At 39.8% G+C, this 23,665-nt stretch overlaps 1 protein-coding gene across 3 annotated transcripts; it reads left to right on the top strand.

Moving 5' to 3' along the window:
- Positions 1-701: 701 nt before the first annotated feature.
- On the top strand, positions 702-22,846 carry RAB9A (RAB9A, member RAS oncogene family). 3 transcript variants are annotated; one of them, XM_079123270.1, is made up of 4 exons: positions 702-875; positions 17,131-17,158; positions 17,249-17,310; positions 21,635-22,846. In XM_079123270.1, exon 4 carries the CDS (start codon positions 21,666-21,668, stop codon positions 22,269-22,271), a length of 606 nt encoding a protein of 201 aa, XP_078979396.1. In that variant the 5' UTR covers positions 702-875; positions 17,131-17,158; positions 17,249-17,310; positions 21,635-21,665; the 3' UTR covers positions 22,272-22,846. The 3 variants fall into 3 exon arrangements, with proteins under 3 accessions (XP_078979396.1, XP_078979397.1, XP_078979398.1); XM_079123271.1 differs by lacking the exon at positions 17,249-17,310; XM_079123272.1 differs by lacking the exons at positions 702-875; positions 17,249-17,310 and adding an exon at positions 1,350-1,366.
- The last annotated feature ends 819 nt before the right edge of the window (positions 22,847-23,665 follow it).

Raw genomic sequence — 23,665 nt, 5'->3', positions numbered from 1 at the left:
AATGACTCTCCAAAGAGCCAGAGATATGTAAATTATTGTGGGCCCCAAGATCATAAAAGTGAGATCCTTCTCACTTTGTTAATTTAATAAACAAATTAAATCTATTACACAAAATATATTAAGAGCTCACTAAGAATCCCTCCTGCATCCTAAATTTTATCACTCACGCGTTCAACTCCATGTATAAAGCAAGGAATTACAAGCTTCTCCAATGCCACCTTTTGCTACTATTATTTTATAGTTAGAGATGGCAGGATTTTAGCAAGATGAAACTAAAATTTTTAAACATGAATTAGAAAATTTCTTGTTATTCCACAGTATTACAACGGTATTCATTTCTCATCTACCTGTTATTTGTCTGCTTGCACATTTCGTTTTTTATCACTGTAATGACATTCTGTGACTGTACTTTTATGATCTGTTTATTTTCACTTTACACAAACTTTCAAAAATAACTATTATTTCGTGCTGGCAGGCTCCAGAACGCAGGCGGAAGGACACTAGACCTAGTCGGACACAGAAAAACTACGACTTAGCAAAGACAGTGGTGCAGGGGGATAAGGGACGACTCTCCACTTCCAGGACCCTCCTTTCCCCGGACTGGGGTGCCAGGGTCTGGTCCTGGACCCCGCTTTCCGGGCTCGTTTCCCGGAGCCCCGCCCTTCCTACCCCAGGCCCCGCCCCGCCTCCCCGGGCCCCGCCCCGGCCGGTCGCCATGTTCTTCCCTCCGCCCTGGACCGAGCAGCTGGAGCTGGAGTCGGGTAGTGCCTCTGCTGCCGTCTCTTGCCCACCCAGACCCCGACCCTCTCTCTGCCCTCCTTGCAACCAGGCGAGCCGGCCCCGAGCTCCCCGGGCGTCCTCCGTGTGTTCGCGAGGTGAGCGGGATTCGGGACGTTCCCTCGAGGGCGGGCGGGGGCTGAGTCGCGGCGCGCGGGCGTCAGGGGCTGAAGGGCTGCTCGCTGGCCTCGAGAGCGGCTCTGGCCTGGGGCACCTGGGGCATCGGGCGCTCAGGGCCGTCGCGGGTCACTGCCCTCTTTGAGAGAGGGACAGCTCGTTACCTTATGTCCTACTGACTAATGCAGGAGGAAAGACGGGTTCCCCCACGCACATATGTACGCACAGACACCAGGGAGAGAGACAAAAACTCACGCTCGGGAAGAGGGGGATGGAGAGAGTCGTGGACAGATAAACGCAGTCATATATAGTAGCTTTTCCCCTAACCACATCGGGACACACACCGCGCAGATCAAACCCTGCGCTCGAATGATCACTACAGGGAAAGTGAAGGCGCTCACACTATTTGATTTTGGCGACCTCTGACATCCTACCTAGCTGAACGTGTGCTCACAGTCTTCTGACCACACAGGTGAGGAGCTTGGAATGTAAAGCCGCTGCTAGGGGCTGCAGGCGGTTTGGGGCATTATCTGATTCAGATACTGGCTAAGGTTTCACAATCGCGATCCCTTCTTTTTTCCACCTTAGTCAGTAAAAAGGTAAGATGAGAGTTTTAAGTCTTGACCAAATAGTTGCTGCTTTTTAAAGTGAGGACACGTCGCGTGACCACAGTTCTTTTGAGGAATAACTTCTGCAACTATCCAAATTGGCACGTGACTACAGTCTTTTCATAGGATTCAAAACCCTCTTAAAATCAATGGACGGAGTTTGGTTTTTGTTTTGTTGTTTACATCTTTATTTTTTCCTCTCGGGCGCTATTGTAATGGAAAATCCCTACTTTGCCTGTAATCTCAAAGACTGACCAGTGGGACAAAACTAGAGTTGAAGGAAACCCAGAACTGTCCACTTAGGAACTTTTTTTTTTTTTTAAGTTGTAGATGGACACAATACCTTTATTTTTATGTGGTGCTGAGAGGATCGAACCCAGTGCCTCATATGTGTGAGGCAAGCGCTTTACCACTGAGCCACAACCCCAGCCCCCCATTTAGGAACTTTTAAGAAGACTGCTTTTAGTTTCTTTCTCTTCTCCTCGCTGCTTCTTCCCCCTTCCTCCTCTCCTCTCTCCACTCCACCTTCCCTCCTCCCCCCTTCCCCCTCCCCCCCTCCCCTCCTCTCCTCCTCTCCTCCCCTCGCCCACCCCCCCTCCTCCCCTCCCCCCCTCCCCTCCCCTCCTCCCCTCCCCTCCCCTCCCCTCCTCCCTCCTCCTCTCTCTTTCTTTCTTTCTCCCCCTCTTCCACCAGGGATGCTGTGACACTGAGCTACATCCCCGGTCCATTTTACTTTTTCAGACAGGATCTGATTAACTTTGCTGAGGCTGGCCTCGAACTTGATATCATCCTGCCCCAGCCTCCCGAGTTGCTGGAGCCTCCGTGCCGACCTTAGTTTCTCTATTTTAGAAGTTTATGTTGAAGTTATCACTATTAGTATCTTATTTAGAACCCCGTATATAACACCGGTGTGGTTTTCTGGTACTTCAATGTTTTTTGTACATTGTGGTAAATTCCTCTTGTTTATACTAAAATGGGTTTGGGGACATTTATTTTGGAGACTTTTGTGATTCAGGGATTTTTTGTTGTTGTTGTTGTTCATTATTTGGAAGGTTAGAGTAGACAGCCAGAAACTAAATAGAACATCTAGATTCTTGGAAACCAGGGAAATACTAGTTCCTATTTTCCAGCCTCTCCTCTTTTTGTTTCTTTATCTGGACCACTTCCATCTAGACTACAGTACTCTGGAGGGCTGAATATAAGTTCCTTTGGTTCTAGCAATTAATTTTTTTGACCTCCCCTCATTTCTTGATATTTTTATTGGTAACCCACTCTGGCACTGGATGTTCTGTGCATGTAAATCGTGTTCATGCATCATTGAATTTCACTCTCATAGCATTCTTACAGCAATAGCTCCACTTTATAGATGAGGAATTTGCTGGGAAATTGGAAGGTTATGTCTTTTTTCCCCCAGGTCGTACAAGTAGTGAGGATGCAGAGCTAATTTTCAAAGCAGATCTGTGTGATTTATAGTAGTAGTTCTCAACTGGGGGCTATTTTGTCAATGTCTGGAGTTCACACCTGGGGGCCAGGGAGGTACTGCTGTCGTCTATTGGATAGAAACCAGAGATAACTTATGAACAGCACCCCTCACCCAAAGAAAGTTGTTTGGCCCAAAATGTTTGTTAGTGCTGGGACTGAGAAATCCTGCTTTAGAGCAGTCTGTGCAACTGCAGGCTCCTATTTCATCTACTTTTGTAGTTCTTCAAGTATAATGTAATTTTCCTACTTAGGATAGGACCCTCATTATTTTAAAGCAAGCTGGGGAAAAATCTCTTGACTAAGAGTCACTCATTTGAAAGATGAAGTGAGCAAACAATTTCTGGTAACAGAATCTATTTTTTGTTTTAAGGCAAAAGTGACAAAAACAACTGGAGAAGCATTGAAGTGGACTTGGTGAATGTAGTTTCCAGTTGTCCACATTATCCAAACAGCCTGTGGGGCAGTGATACAAAGGTGCTGGCAAGAAAGGTATTGGGGGAGCCTCAGTCTTCCTCACAATCAGGATCAGGTTCTGACATCATCCTAGAACAGAATTCATTGCTGGGGCTACTCAGGTGTTCATTTAAAAAAATAAAACCACTCCACACCCAGTACCGAAGTACCTGTGTGATGGTATTTACTGTGGGCAGACTCAGATGAAATAGGGGAAAGTTGATGGGTTCTTTATACCTTTGTACGGTTGACCACGTATGAGTATTGACAAGAATCAAATTGAGAAATTGTTCTTGTTGAATGCAAAATTTTTCCTTAAATTTAGCCACAGTCGACAATACTTATGCATGTATTTTATCTTTGAAATCAAGAAATAAATATGAGATTTTTAAAAGTAGCTTTTGCTTAATTTCTTGCTGGTGTTTTCCCAGCCTGTTTTCTCCATGCCTAAACCCAGGCCTTTCAAAATATGTACTGCTTCATTCTGGTGGCACTTGTAACTATTAAGTGAATTTGGGGAGTGGTTGATTGAGAAGAGCAGTCAAAAAGAGTTGGAGCTCATTTTAGAAAGCCCTAGGAAAGTATTATTTGCATAGTCAGTATGGCATCTATTTGCCTGTATGTTTGGTTTTTGACTCATGCCATCACGCAGTGTGTTTTTTGCTAAATGAATAGGTTTCTCTGCCTCTTATCAGGAGTTGTCTGCTATGGGTTGGGGGAGGGGGGGGTGCAGTGAATTACACACCTGAGAATGATTGTTGTCACATTCAATTTAACAAAAAATTTGTTTTTTTCTGGGAAGGGTCAAGAGGAATTAGTGCCAGAGGAATCTTGCCTGATCATTGGTTGTCTTGCTCCTTTGGCAAGTTAGGTCACTGCAGTTCTTTCTTTGTAAAATGAGATGGTTGTACTTCATAATCTCTGAGATTATATGACATCAAGTGGAGATGGCAAATTATTAACTTCCATGTAATTCTGCCCCAGGTGGTATGTTGGTTAAGCAGCAGGAGAAAATAAGCCAATTAGAAGTTGTGTATGTGTTTGAGCAATGCATCTAACTTGAAAGCTATCTACATAATAAATTTGTTAGTCAAAACCAAGCTTAAGAAAATAGAGCTTCTGACTAAGTAGGTCATCAACAGAGACCATTTATTAAGGATTTTGGGGGGAGGGGTGGAGGTGAACTTGAAAAATGCCTTAGGGAGTTTGAAAGGAAGTTATGATGCAAACCTGAGGGAGGAGACCTGGAGCCACCGATGTGTGTAGGTAGAGAGGAGGTGAGGAAGGCAGTCCCAGCTCTGCATTGCTAGGAAGCCTGGGCTGCCTGGGCTGGTTAGATAACTTGAAGGAGAAATCTGTTTCCCAATGTGACTCTTGATATTGTACATGTTGTGAAGTTGTGCTCGGGTATTTCCACATTCTAGATTTTTCCATTACTCTTTGTTAATTTTTTACCATGGTGAATTTGGGCTTTTGAATGCTGTTGCATGTCACGAACGGACGACTATATGTAGTAAATGCACGTAAGTTGGGTAACAGCTATATCCATATGGGGTGGAGGGTGGGTTGTATTTGGAAAAAACAGAAGTGAATCAGGCAGTCTAGGCTTCACTTTCTGTAGACACAGACTCTACTTTTGTCATAGGCCCAATGCATTACAAATGTATGCCATTGTTGGATAGGGAAGACAGAAAGAGTACAGAACAACTCTATGCATTCATTCTATTACCATATTCTTTATCCAAGTGTGAAGGATAGTGGAACAGTATAAAAGAGCTGAACTCTTTTAATCCAAAGTTCTTTTAATTGGATGAGATTTTTTGGGTACAGACACTAAGGTAACTTCCAGGTTACTTATCATAAGAGTGGCTGAGTTCTCAATGTTAGAGAAGCCTGGAAAAAACCTTACAGATTTGTTTCTAGAACTTGCTATGTAGAATTCTAACTGGAGTGTGTTTAAATGATTCTAACTGGTTCAGAAAAGTTAGAAATCAGAGCGGGGGTGTAGCTTAGTGGTAGAGTGTTTAACTAGTATGAGTAAGACCTGGGTTTGATCCCCAGCACTGGGAAAAAAAAAAAAAAAAACAAAAACAAAATACTGGGCTACTGTTTGTAGCTGTGTGGCTGCTCTAGTCTGTGTTTTCATGCTTGTGTACTTGATTAGGTGAACATATCTGAAAATACATACATAATGTAGTTGGCAGTTAGAACAGAAGAGCTGTTTGGGGACCACATGCACTGGTGAATGCAGAGTGTTTTCTGGAATGAATTCTAGGATTCTTAAATACATTTTGGGAAATGGTTGTTTTGAAGCAAACAGCTGCGACTTATAATCTTGTTAATTTTTGTACAATACTTGATTTTTGTCACAGCACTTTTGGGAAATCCAGCTTCACAAAGATGATGTCATCAAAAGGAATGTGTGCAATCTATGTTGAAATTGTGATTCTCTCTCTCTCTCTCTCTCTCTCTCTCTCTCTCTCTCTCTCTCTCTCTGTGTGTGTGTGTGTGTGTGTGTGTGTGTGTGTGTCCTGCAAAGCTCAAGTATCTCTTTCTTTTCTTCGAAAATTTAAAATAGCCTGCCCTGCCCCTGTGAATTTGCCATGATGCTTTAGGGCACCTCAGCACACAGTTGGGGAACCACACGATTAGAAGTTGGTCAACTACAAGGTTTAGTAGATAAGATACCAAAATTGGGTTCTAATTCTCCACCTCAACCTTCCCGTGTCTGTAAGCTTGTCCCTTGGATCCCAATTTTTCCCAGAGCTTATAGTGCAGTTTGGGGATGCTGAGAGGAAAGATTGGCAGAGGAAGGGAACTACAGTTCAGGGTTCTTATGTAGACTGTTCCTCCATCCCTACTATCCTTCCTGCTGCATACACTTTAGGATGGAGGTCTGCTGGGATGGCCACAGAATCTACAGCTGTCTCCAGACAGCTCAAATTTTCAGCACTGGCCTATCTTGGTGGTCTCAAGTGCCAGTAAGCTTTTCAGTTCTTTTTCATTTCCATGGTGAGAATCGGCTTTCTCATTGTCAATCATTTTTGCCAAAATCAGATTTTGCAGCATCCTCACTGTCATTACTGGACCATTTGCTTTCCATCTTCTAAATTTTGTTGCTATCTTGCATCTACAATTATTCTTTCTTGGTGTCCTTTTTGGTTTGTACACTTTAAAAGTCCTTTTCTATCATTTGGTTGGAGTGAAGATAACATATTTGACCTGCTCTGTTGAATTAGACCTGGGGATGTTATTTTATCTTTGTGAATTTCTGCTTATTGATCTATGAAGCATGAGTAATAGTGTCCAATTTGCAGGTGATGGTAAGATGCTAGATACCTGGTAGATATTCAGTAAATAGGCAGATGCTAATATTATTACAGCCATAGCATTTGTTATTTGAGCAAACAAAACAATGGCAATAGATAGGGAAAGAAGTGGACACATTTCTTGTGTCAACAAATCAGGTGGGTACGACTGAAGAGAGATTTTTGAAAGTGAGGAAAACAATGTGGTTTTAAATGTGTTGAATTTGTACTACCATTAGGGTACCAGATGAACATATTATAAAGGGGATTGGAAATTCTTGCCTGGCCCTAGGGTGTGAGAGGGTGGAGGTGGAGTTTAGCCCAGGAAGCTGTGTATGAGAAGACATATGAATTAAAATATGCGAAATACCTTCATTAAGAGCCAGTTAGGAAAAGGAACCGTCTGGTTGAAGAAAGCTAAGGAGATGAGGGGGAGAGAAAGCAGAAGCTATTGCCAGAGTAGTCTTACGGCCCATTAAATAAGAAACATTTTCACAGAGTCACTTGCCAGGCTGTTTGACCTAATAGAGGTAATAATGGCTAGTGAGTCCTACCAAGACTTGAAGATCTCTCCTGTGCCTCTGGCTAGATGGGTGCTACTGTATTAAACACTTTCCTAGTGGGCTTCCATTTCCTTAGTTGTTTTTTTTTTTTTTTTTTTTTAAAGACTTGATTTCCCTTCTGCGATTTGATGTCATGTACATCCTGAGAGAATTTACTATTAGGTGGGCCTCAGGTGGAGAGACTGGTCAAATGAAGCCTTAAGAGAAGCACTCTCTGTTTATTCACTTTAGGACTGTGTGTGCCTTAGGGCACTTAGGTGAGGACTGAGAAGTCGTCATTGGATTGGCCAGTAGGCATTCTCCCGATGGCTTGCTGATATTCTAGGGAATGGAGGGATTGGGAGTCTGTGCAGGGTTAATCTGGCACGGGGGCAGATGGAGAGATGGGTACTGATGGGCAGTGTAAGTCTGGGCCAGGAACGTTTTTTTGTGAGAAAAGTCAATTTCAACACCTCAGTAGGGGCAAACTGGAGTGTCATTGACAGAGAAGTGAGTTATACCAATAAGCTGATCTTCGTGAGCTGGTGACAACTTCCCTGCAAGATGGTATTTGGGAGCCTCTAATCTAGTTGAGTCCTACATGCCAAACATATAACTGCTATATCTTCTTTCTTTTACCTTCTTGGGAAATTCCTGCTCCTTTTACTTGACTTCTCTAGCTGCAAAGTTCCTTGCTTTGTCTTGGGGCCTGGTGGACAACAGTGTTTGTGTGCTGGCTTTCTCAGGGTTTGTTTAAAAGTTCTCCCGCTCCTTATCTTTGTCCACTCTAAATTACAGACACCTGCTTTCTTATCTGACGGAAAGAGAAGTATGAGAACTAGTGTTTCCATAAGTGATAGCAGAACATGTACATTGTAGGTCATATTTGGTTATTTTGATGATTTAATGTTTTTAACATACATATTCAAATTCATTCCTTTCATAGTTTTTCTTCCTGAAGTACCTAATCATAATTCCCAATATTCTTGTCTTGTGACTTTTATCCATTTCTTTGCATTTTAATTTTGTCCTTCGAAGTGCAACTTTTCTTTATTATCAAGTACCACTTTAAGTGCCTTATTACAGGTAGATTTATGCTTAGCTCTAAAAAAACTAACAAAATAAAGAACAAAGCATTATCCTTACTTTCCCAAATTAGCTGCTTCCCATGTGTAAGGCTGTTCATTGAACTCCCTGTTTGTGGTCAGAATGTAATAAAGTCTCATGGGTGAGGGAGACAAGGGGAAATGGTGACGCTGAGCAAAGGTGGAAAAGTATTGAGGGTGTTGAGGCACATAAATGGATCACATGTGACACAGAGATGTATTGATCATTTCTTAGAGATTCAAACTCTCCATAGAATTTGCTGAAACCTTGTTTACTCTTTTCAGGAAAAAAGAAAAAAATTCAAGCACAAAGGCTTCCATCCACACACACATCCTGATTCCACATGTGATTATAGGGGGTATATCCCCCCGGGTTCATTCATGGACTGTCACCTAACCCACACTGCAGGCCTGCCCTGTTCAGTGTAGTAGCCACTAACCTTGTGCAGCACTTTAAATTTAACCTAATTAAAATAAAATGAAATGAAAAATTCAGTTCTTTAGACCAGCCACATTTCAGGTGTCAGGGGCCACATGTGGTTCCCTAGTGCTGACATAGAACTTTTCCAGCATTACAGAGAACTCTCTTGGATCCTCCTCCTCCTCCTCCTCCTCCTCCTCCTCCTCCCCCTCCTCCCCCTCCTCCCCTCCCCCTCCCCCGTCCTCCCTCCTCCTCCCCCCTCCTCCTCCCTTCTTTCTTCTTCTTCTTCTTCTCTTTCTTCTTCTTCTTCTTTTTTTTTGTTACTTTCTTGCTATAGAACTGGCACCCTTTAAGCTTAATGACTTTCCTTGAATTGCTTCTTGCTCATACATTTCAGGAAGCTGTAGAGACAAATAGTGGAATTAAATTCCACCAAGATACACTTAAATTAAGGTATAAGAAAATAAAAACAACTTAAGCAAAAATAGAAAAAAAAATTGAAATTATGTATGCTTTTGCTTCCCAGGTTGATTTCTTCAAAATTCGGTTTCTTATTCTTTTTTCTTCATTCTTTGCAATGCTGGGGATCAAACCCAGGGCTTCATGCATGCTAGGCAAGCACTCTACCACTGAGCTATATCCCCAGCCCTGAAATTCAGTTTCTTAAACTATGAAATTAAATAAGCACATGCCTCTAGAACATTAAGGAACTTGTGAATTTGGAAAAAAAGAAAACTTTCTAAATTTAAACCAGGAGTGATAAATTCAATTTAAATGTTTGAAGGTGAGAACTTGTCAAGGAGTATGTCAGGTTTTGCATTATTTATCTACTTATACTGGGGATTGAACCCAGGGGTGCTTACCCACTGACCCATATCCCCAGCTCTTTTTTAATATTTTAGAGAAAGGATCTCACTAAGTTGCTTAGGGACTTGCTAATTTGCCGAGGTTGGCTTTGAACTCATCGTGATCCTCCTACTTCAGCCTCCCAAGCTGCTGGGATTACAGGTATGCACCACTGTGCCCAGCCTCAAAATCTGAAGTTTTGAAGAAGGCAGTTTACAAATAAAGCTTACTCTCCCTTTGGCAGCTTACTAGAGGGACTTTTTTTATATTTAATTTTTTTTAACATTTACTTTTTTTACATTTACCTGCTCCCTACTTATTTTAAAGTGGTTTTCTCATTAGACTTGCAAAGTGGTTTTCTCATTAGACTTGCAAAGAAGAATCAATTCTTTTTGTTCTTTTCCTATACATTGTAATAGACCTCAAAAATAGAATAGGGGAAAGACTGATAAACAAAGAAATATAAATTCAGAAGATACAAATTGAATAATAATAACAAGAATAAAGGAGGAAGTAATTTACCCTTTATTCTCATTTTAGTATATATTTGCACCTCACCACATGCAGAGCTTTGTAAAGATTTGGCAGACCAAAAGAGGGACACATGAATGGGTGCCATTAGGTGTTCTGTGCCTCACTCCCAGGAAGCTGACATAATAATTCAGAAACAGACACATATAAATTGAAGTTGTTCAGAGCCTAAGCAAATGAGAGCTGTAATGGAGGTAGAAATGGTGGTGAGCACTAAGAAGAGAAGATTAGGTTGTAGGGTGACTGTAGAAGGCTGCTTTAAAATATATATATATATATATAATATATATATATATATATTTTATTCTAATTAGTTGTACATGACAGTAGAATGCATTTGTACATTTTGATAGATCATACATAGAGTGTATAAGGTGATCTTACTAGGCTTCAGGTGACTAGAATTTTTATAACCATGGAGGTAGGGGAGAGGCCTCCCAGAATGAGATCACAGTCTGAGCAATGGTGTGATCCCTAAATGCCAGAGATAGGTTTGGGATGGTGAGCTGTAGGTAAGAAATTGGATTAGTCTCGCAGTAAGGTTGGATAGCTCTTTGGATGCCATGCTCAAAATGCTGTATAATAAAAACAAAATAAATGGATATAGTTACCTATAAGAATGAAGGCAGCTAGACCCATAATCAGTAAAAAGCCACACACATTCATATAGAGAATTATATACTTAATGCTTAGATCTTGATGCAGTATATTCTCTCCCTTGGTTTATTGTAGCATATGGCTTTGAAAGCCAACAAGGAGTTGGAGAAGGCCAAAGAAAAGGGTGCTACCCATAAACTGTTCATAAATAAGTGACAGAGCAAAATAAAGTATACAATAGAAAAGTTGGGAAAAATAGTGTTATAAAAAGAAAAGGATTGGAATAAATGCTTTTTTGAGTTTTGAAGTATTTGTTGAAAACATGGTTCATTTTCTTTACTGCCAGTGACCTGCTTGTCTAACTTCCTATTCAGATTAGTGTGTGCTACAAATGGCATATTTTGGCATCAATGTATTGTGTAGTATTGTGATCCTATGGTATCTATTATATGTCTAACTGATGTATTCAAAGAGATGCTGCAAAAAGTATAAGATCATTTATAGCATTAGTTGTGTAAATTCAATTCTAGGATCATATTTCTAGTTCTCAGGAGATTATATATATATAATTTCTCATGCCATAAAATTTACCCTTTTATATAGTTAAGTGGTTTTTCGTGTATTCGCAAATTTTTGCAATCATTACTACCATGTAATTTCAGAATGTTTTCACTACCCCCAAAATAAACCATATATCCATTAACAGTCACTCCTCATTTACCTCCCATCTTATAGCCTGGCAACCACAAAAATACTCTATCCCTGTGGATTTGTCTAATCTGAACATTTCAGATAAATGGAATCACATAACGTGGGCTTTTGTGTCTAGCTTTTTTTTAAAACCTGGGATTGAACCCAGGGGTGCTTAACCACTGAGCAACATTCCTACCCGCCTCCCCCTTTTTTTCTTTAATTTTGAGAGAGGGTCTCGCTAAGTTGCTTTAGGGCCTTACTAAGTTGCTGAGGCTAGCTTTGAACTTGTGATCCTCCTGCCTCAACCTCCCAAGTTGCTGGGGTTACAGGTTTGCACCACAACACCTGGCTGTCTGGCTTCTTTTACTTACATTTTGTGGCATGTCCACATTGCAGCATTATATAGCTGTGCCACATATTTTTTATCTGTTCATCATTTGGTGGACACTTGAGTTGTTTCTACTTTTGAGCCCCTGTGAACAATGTAGCTATGAACATTGATGAACAAGTTTTTATGTTAACATGTTTCCATTCTCTTGAATATACACCTAGAAGAGGCGTACTTAGGTTACATAGTAACTCTGTGTTAAACTTTTGAGGAATGGCCAGACCTTTCTGTTATCAATGCAACATTTTACAGTCTTACTGGTAATATATGAGGGTTCCCAGTTTCTTCCTTGTCAGTCTTTGTTATTGTCTTTTCTTTTAGCAATCCTAGTGGATATGAAGTGATATTTCACTGTAGTGTTTTTATTATATTAATCCATATAATTGTATAAATTAATGGGTTTCACTGTGACATTTCTGTACGTGCATATATCATGTATTGATTATGTCCATTCTCCCTTATCCTCTTCCTCCTTTCCTCTGCTTCCCCCTTCTCAGTCCCTAACAGTCCCTCTTCTGCTTTAAGGTCATTTCTTGTTTAAAATTTCCACATGCAATATTTGTCTTTGTGTCTGGCTTATATTATGTAACATGATGTCCTCTAGTTCCATCCATTTTCCTACAAATGACCAAGTTTGATTCTTCTTTATGATTGAATAATTCATTGTGGTTTTGCTAACAATAATAATGTTTGTATTTTTGCCCATTTTTAAGTGGGGTTATTCAGGTTTTCTTTAGATTGATGAGTTGTAAAAGTTCTTTATATATTTTGGATTAAGTTGCCATCCCATTGGTTGTCTTTTCTCTTTCTTGATAGTGTCCTTTGAGGCATAGAAGTTTTAAATTTGGATGAAGTCCAGTTTATTATTTCATGCTTATGCTTTCAGTGCCATATTGAATCTTATCTTCAATATGGTATGAATTACTAAAGAACTCAGAAAGTGATAGCTTGGTGTTTTTTGGTACTGGGGATTGAAGCCAGACGTTTTACCACTGAGACACATCCCTAGTCCTTTTATTTTTATTTTGAAACAGGGTCTCACTAAGTTGCCCAGGCTGGCCTGGAGCTTGGAATCCTCCTGTCTCAGCCTCTCAGAGTTGCTGAGATTACAGGTGTGCACCACCATGCCCAGCTCAGAAAGTGATATCCTTGATGCCTGGTGGGTTTTTGAAGAAAATTTAAAAGAAAATGATTTCCATTTCATTTAATTGTAGAATTCACTCAAGCTTGGCTTTAAGTGAAATGAAGCCTTAAAAAACACTTTTGATATTAAAAAAGTATGACTTTGCAACCAAATCAAAACTTTGATGACTGATCTCAACATTGATTATTCTAGGTTTTCTTACAGACTTTCATATAAATCTCTGAGCTTTTACATGGCATGATTCCAGTTTGCATGCTATTTTATTTCGTCACTTAACAGTGTGTTTGTGTTTCTATAATCCCATATCTCCATGTCTTCTCAGGTTATTTAGAGCATCATCTAATTAGGCATTTAAATTATTTGCCTTTGCCTGACTAACATTCTTACAAAGTTTCTTTTTTCTTTTCTTTCTTTCTTTTTTTTTTTTTTTTTTTTTTTTTTTTTTTTTTTTTTTTTTGAGGAAGGTGGCTTTAGAATAGTATGATGGGCATTTATTTATTTTGTGGTATAGTCTAAAAAATGGACAAACAGGAAAGTATTTTTTGGTGGTACATAATACATGTCTATATTGTGAACCATTTTAGAGAGCATGTTTCATTTTTATTACACATAATAGGCATGTCTTACAGAATTCCATATGGCAAATGCTAGACACGTGTAGAGGGGTGAGGAGCTTTGGGGTAAGAGGGTTGAGTCAGAGATGCAGGTGTTCAGGAGGGGATGAAGTTAGCTGCATCTACAAGGGGTGTAGGAGGTAGCTGAACTTCAGGACAAGATTCAAAGGGGAGCAAGATGAAACTTGAAGTCACAGAGTGAACATCTCACTGGAGGATCATGTGAGGCATAACCACCTCAGTTTTTTATCCTAAATTCAGCTGACACCATTGGCAGTGGAGAAGGATCATAATGGCATCAATCCCTGCTCTACCTGCAGCCTTCCTCCTCTTCTCACTTGCAGCTCACTCTCCTATCACGACCAGTTATATTTCTGAACTCTATTTGATCAAGTCACCCACTGCTGAAGCTATTTTGGTGGCTTTCTATTACCCTAGGGTACAGACAGAAATCCTTCCTGTGACTTATAAGAGCCTGTCCACTCCAGCATCTTTCCTTCCTGTCCCATCTCCCTAGCACAGTCCTCACTCTCTGGCCTTCAGGTGCTCAGGCCTACTTTGGGTTCTCCCGGTCTTTGGTAGGGCCAAGCTTTCTTGGCAGGGCCTTGGCATGGGTTGGTCCCTCTTCCTGGTTCAGGCTCCCTCCTCTCTTTTTGATTCTCCCCTCCTACTGAGCTTAGCCTGTGGTCAAAATCTACTTCCCCTAGGTCAGATTCCCCTCCCTTGGAGTCACATTGGTGAGGGCTGAGTCCTAAAGGCAACATGTAGATAAAATGATCATTGAGACACACATTGAAAACTAATGTACAGTCTCTCATTAACACTGTGACATAGCCATTTCCTTCTGGCATTGAAGGTACTGCTTTTTTCTTAATTGTTACAGGGTTATGTTGTATGCAAGTCCCGATGGTTGGAATCACAAACAGCTCCCTGAGATACTGGCATGCAGGGCCTGGATCAGATTAAGGAAACCCTAGATTTGCACATTGTGCCTCTCACTCACCAAGGGAGATGGTGGGCAGACTCCCCTGCTCTATTTTAAATTGTTCTTTTATTTTCGGCTGAGTGTGAGTAGTCGTACTATACACCATGTACCTCTCACCTTTCATTTTGTAGGACTTGCCAGAGTTATGACTTAAGTGACTTTGTGTATGAATGTCACCCTCACCCAGAGAGGGATTATGTGTGTGTGGTTTGTATCCTCAGTGTCTAGCACGTAGTAGGCACTCTCTAAATTCATGTTGAGAAACAACATTCCCACTCATCCTATGGAAAACTAGACTTCTATAGAGATGCTTCAGAGTTCTGTAAACATTTGGCTCACATTTCATTTAAAACATTTGTTTTAAACCATTTAAACTGTAGTAAATGGTTGAGATTAGAAACTACTCGTTCTGTCAGGTTAACTTGTGTGCAGATCTCCCCCCACACCACCTTCAGTGCTGGGGATTAAATCGAGGGGCACTTAACAACTGATCTACCTTCCCAGCACCTTTTTAATTTATTTATCTATCTATCTATTTATTTATTTATTTTTTGAGACAGAGTCTTGCTAAATTTCTTCAGGCCTTGCTAAGTTAATGAGGCTGGCCTCAAACTTGCCATTCTCCTGCCTCAGCCTGCTAGGTTGCTGGGATTACAGGCGTGCACCACTACACCTGGCCTTCTTGTGCAGATCTTGAAATAACCATTTGGTTGAAAGTCTCTTACCCTTTGCAACTGCTTGTTTTTGGGCAGAGGGAAGCCCTGGGGGTTGAACCCAGGTGCACTTTACCACTGACCTACATCTCCAGTCCTTTTTATTTTTTGTTTATTTATTTTTTATTTTGTGACACAGGGTCTTGCTAAGTTGCTTTAGGGCCTCGCTAAGTTGCTGAGGCTGGCTTTGAACTTGAAATCCTTCTGCCTCGGCCTCCTGAGCCTCTGGGATTATAGGCATGTGTGCCAGCCACATCTGGCCATGCTTATCTTCATCATACCTGCAACAAAACAGTAAAATCCTCAAACAAATGCAGAAGCAATTGCATTTGTCATAGCCTAGTGGATTAAGTGCCTGAGCTCTAGAGTCATTCTGTCACATTTATATCTTACTCTCACCTTTTCCTAGTTGTGTGATCTTGGGCAAGGTATGTAACCTCCGAGTCATCATCCTCATCTGTAATGTAGGAATAATAAGACACTTGTGAGGCATAAGTGCAGTGTCACAGGGTAAATGGCACATAGGACTCAACCAATGTTAGCTGCTACTGTTGCTTTATCCTTAATCCTACATGTTAGCATTTTGAAGAGTATTTTTTTCATTGATTGAATTTATAAGTTAAGATCTGGTATGTGTGTGTATATATCCCATAAAAATGCTGTTTGCTTTACAAAGGTGGGTATAGGGTAGAAACCATTGGTTTAGACGGTGGGATTTAGTACTTTAGCACAGTTCTACATTGGCATCACTGGGAAACCTTTAAATTGAGTATGATCCTTTGGTTTTCTATGTAGGCCTGCCTACCCTCTTATCTGTTTTGCATGTAGCTCTTGCTGAAATGAGAGGTGAGAAAAGGACATTAAAGAACCTTTCTGTAAAACTGCCAGTAAAGACTTCTTCATGTTTACTGCATAGAAATTTCTTGCTCTGTGGAGCTGTGACAAAACATTTTTGTCCCATCATCTGAGTGAATCTTCCCTACAACCCTATGAGATAGGTCACTTTGTTTTTGTGGTGCTGGGGATTGAACTCGGGGCCTTGCACATGTTAGGCAAGTACTCTACCACTGAGTTACACCCCCAGCCCTCTGTTGGCACCATTGCTCCCATGAGACTTCAGGATGTTAAGTAGCTCATGCAGGGCTGTGCTCCTGGCTGTTGGTACCAGGAATAAGCTCTCCTTTTGACCTGTGCCCTTGTTCACTTACGAGGAAGTTTTCATTTTTGCCTTGGCTGCCCAGGAACTTCGTGACACTGCTACCTTTAGCCTTGACCTTGCTCTTCCTATATCATGCTGTTGCCTCCTCCCTCCTCCCCTTGTTTTGTTTGTGTTGTCTTTACATTATTCTCTAGAATAATCCACCCAAAATCTGGGCAAATTTTGAAGACTAAATGAGATATTATCCAGTTCCTCTTAATATAATTTTATAGGTATTGTGGTGTAAGACAATTTTTTGGAAAAAAATGATTAAAGTGTAGTATTTGATGTAGGCCCTTTTTTAGACTGAAGAAGATCATTGACAGCACTTAGGTATGGTGCATTTTTTTGTTTGTTTTCTTTTCTTTTCTTTTGTTTTTTCTCCCTGTGCTGGGGGTTGAACCCAGGACCTTGTGTGTGTTAGGCAAGCACTCTACTATACAGCCACATCCCCAGACCAGGTGTGTTTTCCTTTTAGGTTAAGAAACTAGCAGATGATGGAAATCACATATTTCTTTCACATTTTAATTATTATTGTTTTTACTCTTAAAATTAATGCAAACAAGTGCAAATTGCTAATGAGAGCTTTCTAATTTTGTTTTTTCAGGTAATGATGCTTGAACTGAGCTACTAAGGTAAGGCTTATGACTATACTTTTCTCATTCAGATATTTTTATCTGTAGAATTTAGCTAAATTACTAAAGTGATGTTTTTAACCTTGGTAGAGGTTACTGCCTTGGACAATCATTCCAAACTGTGGAACATAAGAGACTTCACGTACTTTTAGGTAAAAAAAAAAAAAATTGGGGGTGGGGTACTGGGGAGTAACCCAGGGGTGCTTAAGCACTGAACCACATCCCAGCCCTTTTCAATTTGTAATTTGAGATATGGTCTTGTTAGGTTACTTAGGGCCTCGCTGAGTTATTGAGGATGGTTTTGAACTTGTGATCCTCCTGCCTCATCCTCCCAAGTTGCTGGGATTACAGGTGTGTGCCACTGTGCCTGGCACTTTTAGGTAGATTTTTAAAATGACATAGTAGGATACTTTTAATCATTTAACTTATACTAAAAATTTTTCAAAGAATTGTTTTTAAAGAACAAAGGGAACGTTTTTAATGCCCATAAACTATGATTATGTCAATGTATAAATTTAATAAAGCCGGCCTCTGTTAGGTGTGAATGGGGAATACGATGGTTTGCATAGTTATTTATACCACCATGTATGTTTGTATACAACTCTAGGTTAGAGTCAAAGAGGTATTCACACATATATTAATTATCATAGCAAATACCAGTATATTCCCAAATGGTATCTGAGGTTGGTTCCCAAACTGTAGTTAGGAAATGTGAAAAATACCCTGTTTCATGGCATACCCAAATTTGTTTGGTCAGAATAATGCCACAAAGTAGGAAATGCCACATGATTATGAAAAAAGAATTATTTAGAGTATCTTGATAAAATTATAAATTACAAATCTCAAGGAATTCCTAAAATTTAATCTAGGTGGAGTTGTTAGATTATAGATTCTGGCTTTCAGTTTGATTTAAAGATTCTAAAAATGCAATGCTGTACAACAAAACTTTGGTCAGGCAATAGACTTATTAAAATACTAGGATAAATGATAGATTAGAATCATACACATCTGTTACTCCTCCTAACACAACATGGAGCTTTTGTGTTTCGGTATGTTAAAAATGTGTGAAAGGAACATTAGGGGGGGCTGCTTGGTAAGGGTACCCAGTGGAGTTGATGACCATGCCAAGAGCAGGTTCATTGGTGTAGGGGTGGGGGGATCACCAGCAGAGGGAACAGCATATGCCAGGGTAAAGAATGAGTAAGATGAGCTGTCAGTTCCATGTGACAATGCATTTCAGAGTGACTCAAGCAGAGAGGCAAGGTGGGAGATGGCTAGGTGAGCTGGGACCAGGTGTCTTGCTTAGAAATTGACCTTAGTCCTGAGATAAACCACTGAAGAATGTTAATCATTTGAGGGAGCATCAGATGCTTTCCCTATGTTGAAACACTGGGGACACATTCTGAGAAATACATAATTAGGTGATTTAAACTTTGTGTGAACATCAAGTGTGGTTGCACAAACCTCAGTGGTACAAGTCAAGCACCAGACATGGCCTCTTGATGCAATCAAGAGACATGTTTTCCCACTCACTTGATTTCTCCCTATACAAGCAAGCTGCTGCAAGTTTTTATCAGAATAGTAAAGCCTGTAGTTAGAAATGGAAAATTCCGTATTTCACCACACAAGCATCAATTTTATTTTTTTTTGCAAAAATGTGAATGCAATCATTGAAGCTTAAAAATCATTTGTTACTAAACTGTCTTTGATGTAAGATTAGACATGTGAGGTATACGAGATGGCTCTAGTCTAATATGGCATATGTTTTGCAGTAAACTTTTTTTTTTTAACAAGTAGGAGTATACCCTAAAATAATGATAGAAAGCATAGTATGATAAATACATAAACCAGTAATATAGCCATTAGCAAGTACTATGTACTGTACGTACATAATAATAATGTGCTGTACATTTTATACAACTGGCAGCATGGTAGATTGATTTATACCACACATGAGCAATTCATTGCACTATAATAATTACAATGCCACTAGATGATGGGAATTTTTGAGCACTATTCCAATGTGGTCTGCTGTTGCCTGAAGTGTCTTTATGTGGCCTTTGACTATACAGCTGATACGCTTTTTTGGTTTTCTTAATCTTTTTTATCTTGCAGTTGTTTAAGCAAAATTCAAAATAAAGATTTAGTGAATTATTACCCGTGTTAGGAAATTAAGGGACTTAAAGTTGGTTTGTTTTCTGCTCTAACATTAGTCAGGGCACTAAGCAGAGCAACCCATTTTATACCAAAAAAGGATTCCAGGAGGTAGGTACTTTAATTGCCTCACACTTTTGTTGGAGAGTTTAAGTTGTATTTATTATAGTAGTAATTAATGGAGTATAATGGAATAGTAATTTGAAAAGAACCAACAAGAGTTAAGAAATAAGGAATGTCTATCATTTTTTAATCATGTTTTCCCACTCACTTGATTTCTCCCTATACAAGCTGTTGCAAGTTTTATCAGAATAGTAAAGCCTGGAGTTAGAAATGGAAAATTCCGTATTTCACCACACAAGCATTGATTTTATTTTTTTTTATTTTATTTTTTTTTTTTGCAAAAATGTGAATGCAACCATTGAAGCTTAAAAATCATTTGTTACTAAACTGTCTTTGATGTGAGATTAGGATGCACAGAATACTCATGAATATATGTTAACCATTAATGTGGTGGTGGTGATTACGTGGTGAAATACTGCATGGTCCTTTCATGTTACAGACATTCAACTAAATTATACTGGGTTACACTGGCATATAATAAGGACACAGCCAGATAATGTTAACTGTAGTAGGTTTGCAAACTTATCCTAGTCAATAATAACAATTGTCATTTGTGTCTTTATTACTTTCCTATCAAGGGATTCACAATATCTACTTTCACATTAAGGTTAATGACCATCTTTGCTCTTGAGCTGTGCCGTTCAGTACAGCTATTATTTCTTTAAATGTGACTAAATTAGCCTAAAATAAATGAGGCTGGGGGGTGTAGTTCAGTGGTAGAATATGTGCTTAGCCCTGAGTTTAATTCCCAGCACCAAAATATTTTTCTAAAATTCAGTTCCTTACTCCCATCAGCTACATGTCAAATGCTGAACAGCCACATCTGGCTAATGATTGCCACATTGGACATTTTGATCACTGAATACAATTCTTTTAACAGTGCTTCTCTACAGTTCATTTTCTTTCACAAAATGTATTATACTTAAAAAGCCATTTAATACTAAAATATTTACAGACTAAATGACATAATTTGATTTAAAATAACTGAGGACAAAGGAGAGTGAGGGTTGAGCAGAAAATAGATTTGCCATACATGGATGGTTGGTAAGGCAGGCTTCAGGGTTCATGGGTGTTCATTATATTATTTTCATTATTCAGAAGTTTTGTGTGTGTTTGAAATTTTCTGTAATTAAAAAAAAAGCATCAAATAGGAACAGTGTTCCCAAACACACTTAGAAGTGGCTGTCAGTAGGCATCAGAAATCTCAACTCACCGGCTGGTTCTTTAAGTGTAAGAAAGTTTTTAATCCTGCCCCAGAACTTCCTCTAAAAGATGTAGCACATCTACATTTAAGGTTTATTTCATTCTACTTGAAAACACACAAGTAACAGCACAGGCTCATATTTTCTAAGAAGTAGAGCTGCCTAAATTAGTCTTGTGAATAGAATAATGCTAAATTATACTAAAAATTACACTGGGTGCAGTTGCACAGCAGTTTAGGAGGCTCGGGAGGCTGAGGCAGGAAGATCTTGAATTCAAATCCAGCCTTCAGCAACTTGGCAAGGCCCTAAGCAACTCAGTGGGATCCTGTCTCTAAATAAAACACAAAAAAGGACTGGGGATTTGGCTTAGTGGGTAAGCACCCCTGGGTTCACTCCCAAGTACAAAGAAAAAAAATTGCTGCTGACATTGATTTTAGCAAACTCAAAAATGTGTTACTAATGAAAAGAAATAAACTCCCTTTACTCAGTGGTTGGTTCACTTTTTTCCAGTGAGTTTTCTGGCTTTCCTGCTTAACAGCGCCTATGTCTGCAGAGTGGAGGGGGATCTGCAGTAGAAGAAAATCCCTTGCACAAGGAGCATCATTCATAAACATCATCACTGTGCACTGAAGTGCTATTTGAAGTTGTTAAAGAAACCTGCAGACTTGGTCTCTTAACCCCATCTTTAACAAGGGATGGTGGGACTTATGAGTCAGGTCTTTGGGGTCAGACTTGGTCTTGAATGACAGATTCATAGTCAGCTGTCAGCCGAGAAAGGGGAAGAGTGAACCCTTATCAGCTGTTCTAGGGAATAAGTAGTAGGATAGTAGTTGGCACATGGTTTAGTGCTCAGTAAATGACAATTCTCATTATTTAAGTATGCCCTTTGCAAAAAGGAATTGGGGCTATGTTTTATTTCACTTAAATGCTGATATTTCTAGAATCATGCAGAGTGTACAAGTGCAAAGGAATTTAATGGTACCTTTTTATCTTACAGGGTTCCAAAGTCAAAACTTCTAAGATTAACAATGGCAGGAAAATCATCACTCTTTAAAGTAATTCTCCTGGGAGATGGTGGAGTTGGGAAGAGTTCCCTTATGAACAGATATGTAACTAACAAGTTTGATGCCCAGCTCTTCCATACAATAGGTGTGGAATTTTTAAACAAAGATTTGGAGGTGGATGGACATTTTGTTACCATGCAGATTTGGGACACAGCTGGCCAAGAGCGATTCCGAAGCCTGAGGACACCATTTTACAGAGGTTCTGACTGTTGCCTGCTCACTTTTAGTGTTGATGATTCACAGAGCTTCCAGAACTTGAGTAACTGGAAGAAAGAATTCATATATTATGCAGATGTAAAAGAGCCCGAAAGTTTTCCTTTTGTGATTTTAGGCAACAAGATCGACATAAGTGAGCGGCAGGTATCCACAGAAGAAGCCCAAGCCTGGTGCAGGGACAACGGCGACTATCCTTACTTTGAAACAAGTGCAAAAGATGCCACCAATGTTGCAGCAGCCTTTGAGGAAGCGGTTCGAAGAGTTCTTGCTACTGAGGATAGGTCAGATCACTTGATTCAGACAGACACAGTCAATCTCCACCGAAAGCCCAAGCCAAGCTCATCTTGCTGTTGATTGATAGATTATTGGTGTGTTCTAACTAATTCATACGTGCACATGAGGGTGGATAAGAGGATTAGTGTTTGCAGCAGTGTATCATCTACTAATGAATTTAAACTAATGTTTATTGCTGCTTCATTAGTTGGTGGGAGAAGGGACACATCCACTCTGGAGGAATCTATTTACTCAATAATGGCACCTTACATTTATAAATTGTAACGGTTGTCTAATAATGTTTCTTTAATTTAAATATGTAAGTTAGAGCTAATGAGATGACCACAACTTTAATTAATTAAAACAAAAAACCTGACTATTCTAGAAGTTATACTTGGATTGTTTCCCTCCCCCCCTGGGAAAATGGAGAACTACTTGTATATCTGTATATTTTTATGTAATTAGCATTCTATTCTTGGTTCAGGGAAATGACTTCCTAAAGCAATAATGTTAAATGTTAAAGATTAAAACCTAATGCATTTACATTGCATTGCTTTTTTATTTGGTTATGTCTTCATCTCTTTAAACTGATTAAATCATTCACATTTCTACATATTAGTCTATCTCACAGTTGCTCCTCATCTGCACCACATGCACCCGGCATCTTCCTGACACAGAAGCCAACTTTATCACTCTTGGAGGAAATAGTAAGAATTGTACTTTGTGAGTTTAGTTTGCTAAGGTGGCCATAACAAAGTACAGATTGGGTGGCTTCAACGACCATTTATTTTGTTACGCTGTAGGTCTCAGATCAAGATCTTTAAACGCCCTGTCTCCAAAAACAGTCACAGTCTGAGGTACTGGTGGTTAGGGCTTCAATGTGAATTTTAGGGGACACAATTCAGCCTACAGGTACTTAGGCCTTTGCATTATGTCTATTTTTGATACTTCTCTAGATTTAACTAATGTCTTAGTGGTTTTGTTTTGGATTCTTTTGTTTTTGTTTTTTTAGTACTGGGGATTGAACCCAGGGGTGCTTAACCAATGAGCCACATCCCCACATCCCCAGCCCTTGTTTTATGTCTTATTAGAGACAGCGTCTTGCTGAGTTGCTAAGTGCCTCAGGTGTGCACCACTCACTGTGCCCAGTGTGTCTGAGTGGTTTGTTTTTTTTTTTGGTGGTGCTGGGGATTGAACCCAGGGCCTTGTGCATGCCAGGCAAGCACTCTGCCAACTGAGCTACAGCCCCAGTTCTGTTTTTTAACACAGGGATTAGATTAGTTGGCTTCCCCAAATTTTAGACCTGAGCAGCAAAAAATGATCAAAGGAACAGATCTTTATGACCACAGAGAAAGGCTGAAGGGAGAATAATACAGCTTCATGTTGTCTTACAGAATTTTGGTGAACACTGACTAATTGACCAAACATGATACTGAAATGTAAAAACCAAGAGGAGGAGGATGAACTTTACAGAA

The sequence above is a fragment of the Sciurus vulgaris genome (genome assembly GCF_902686455.1).
Source record: "Sciurus vulgaris genome assembly, chromosome: X".
Classification (NCBI taxonomy): domain Eukaryota; kingdom Metazoa; phylum Chordata; class Mammalia; order Rodentia; family Sciuridae; genus Sciurus; species Sciurus vulgaris.
Note: the sequence above shows the minus strand (reverse complement) of the source record. Positions and strands in the feature narration are given on the sequence as shown.

What these genes read in the sequence shown, in the direction of transcription:
- RAB9A (XM_079123271.1), top strand. Translation starts at nt 21,666, where the DNA reads ATGGCAGGAAAATCATCACTCTTTAAAGTAATTCTCCTGGGAGATGGT.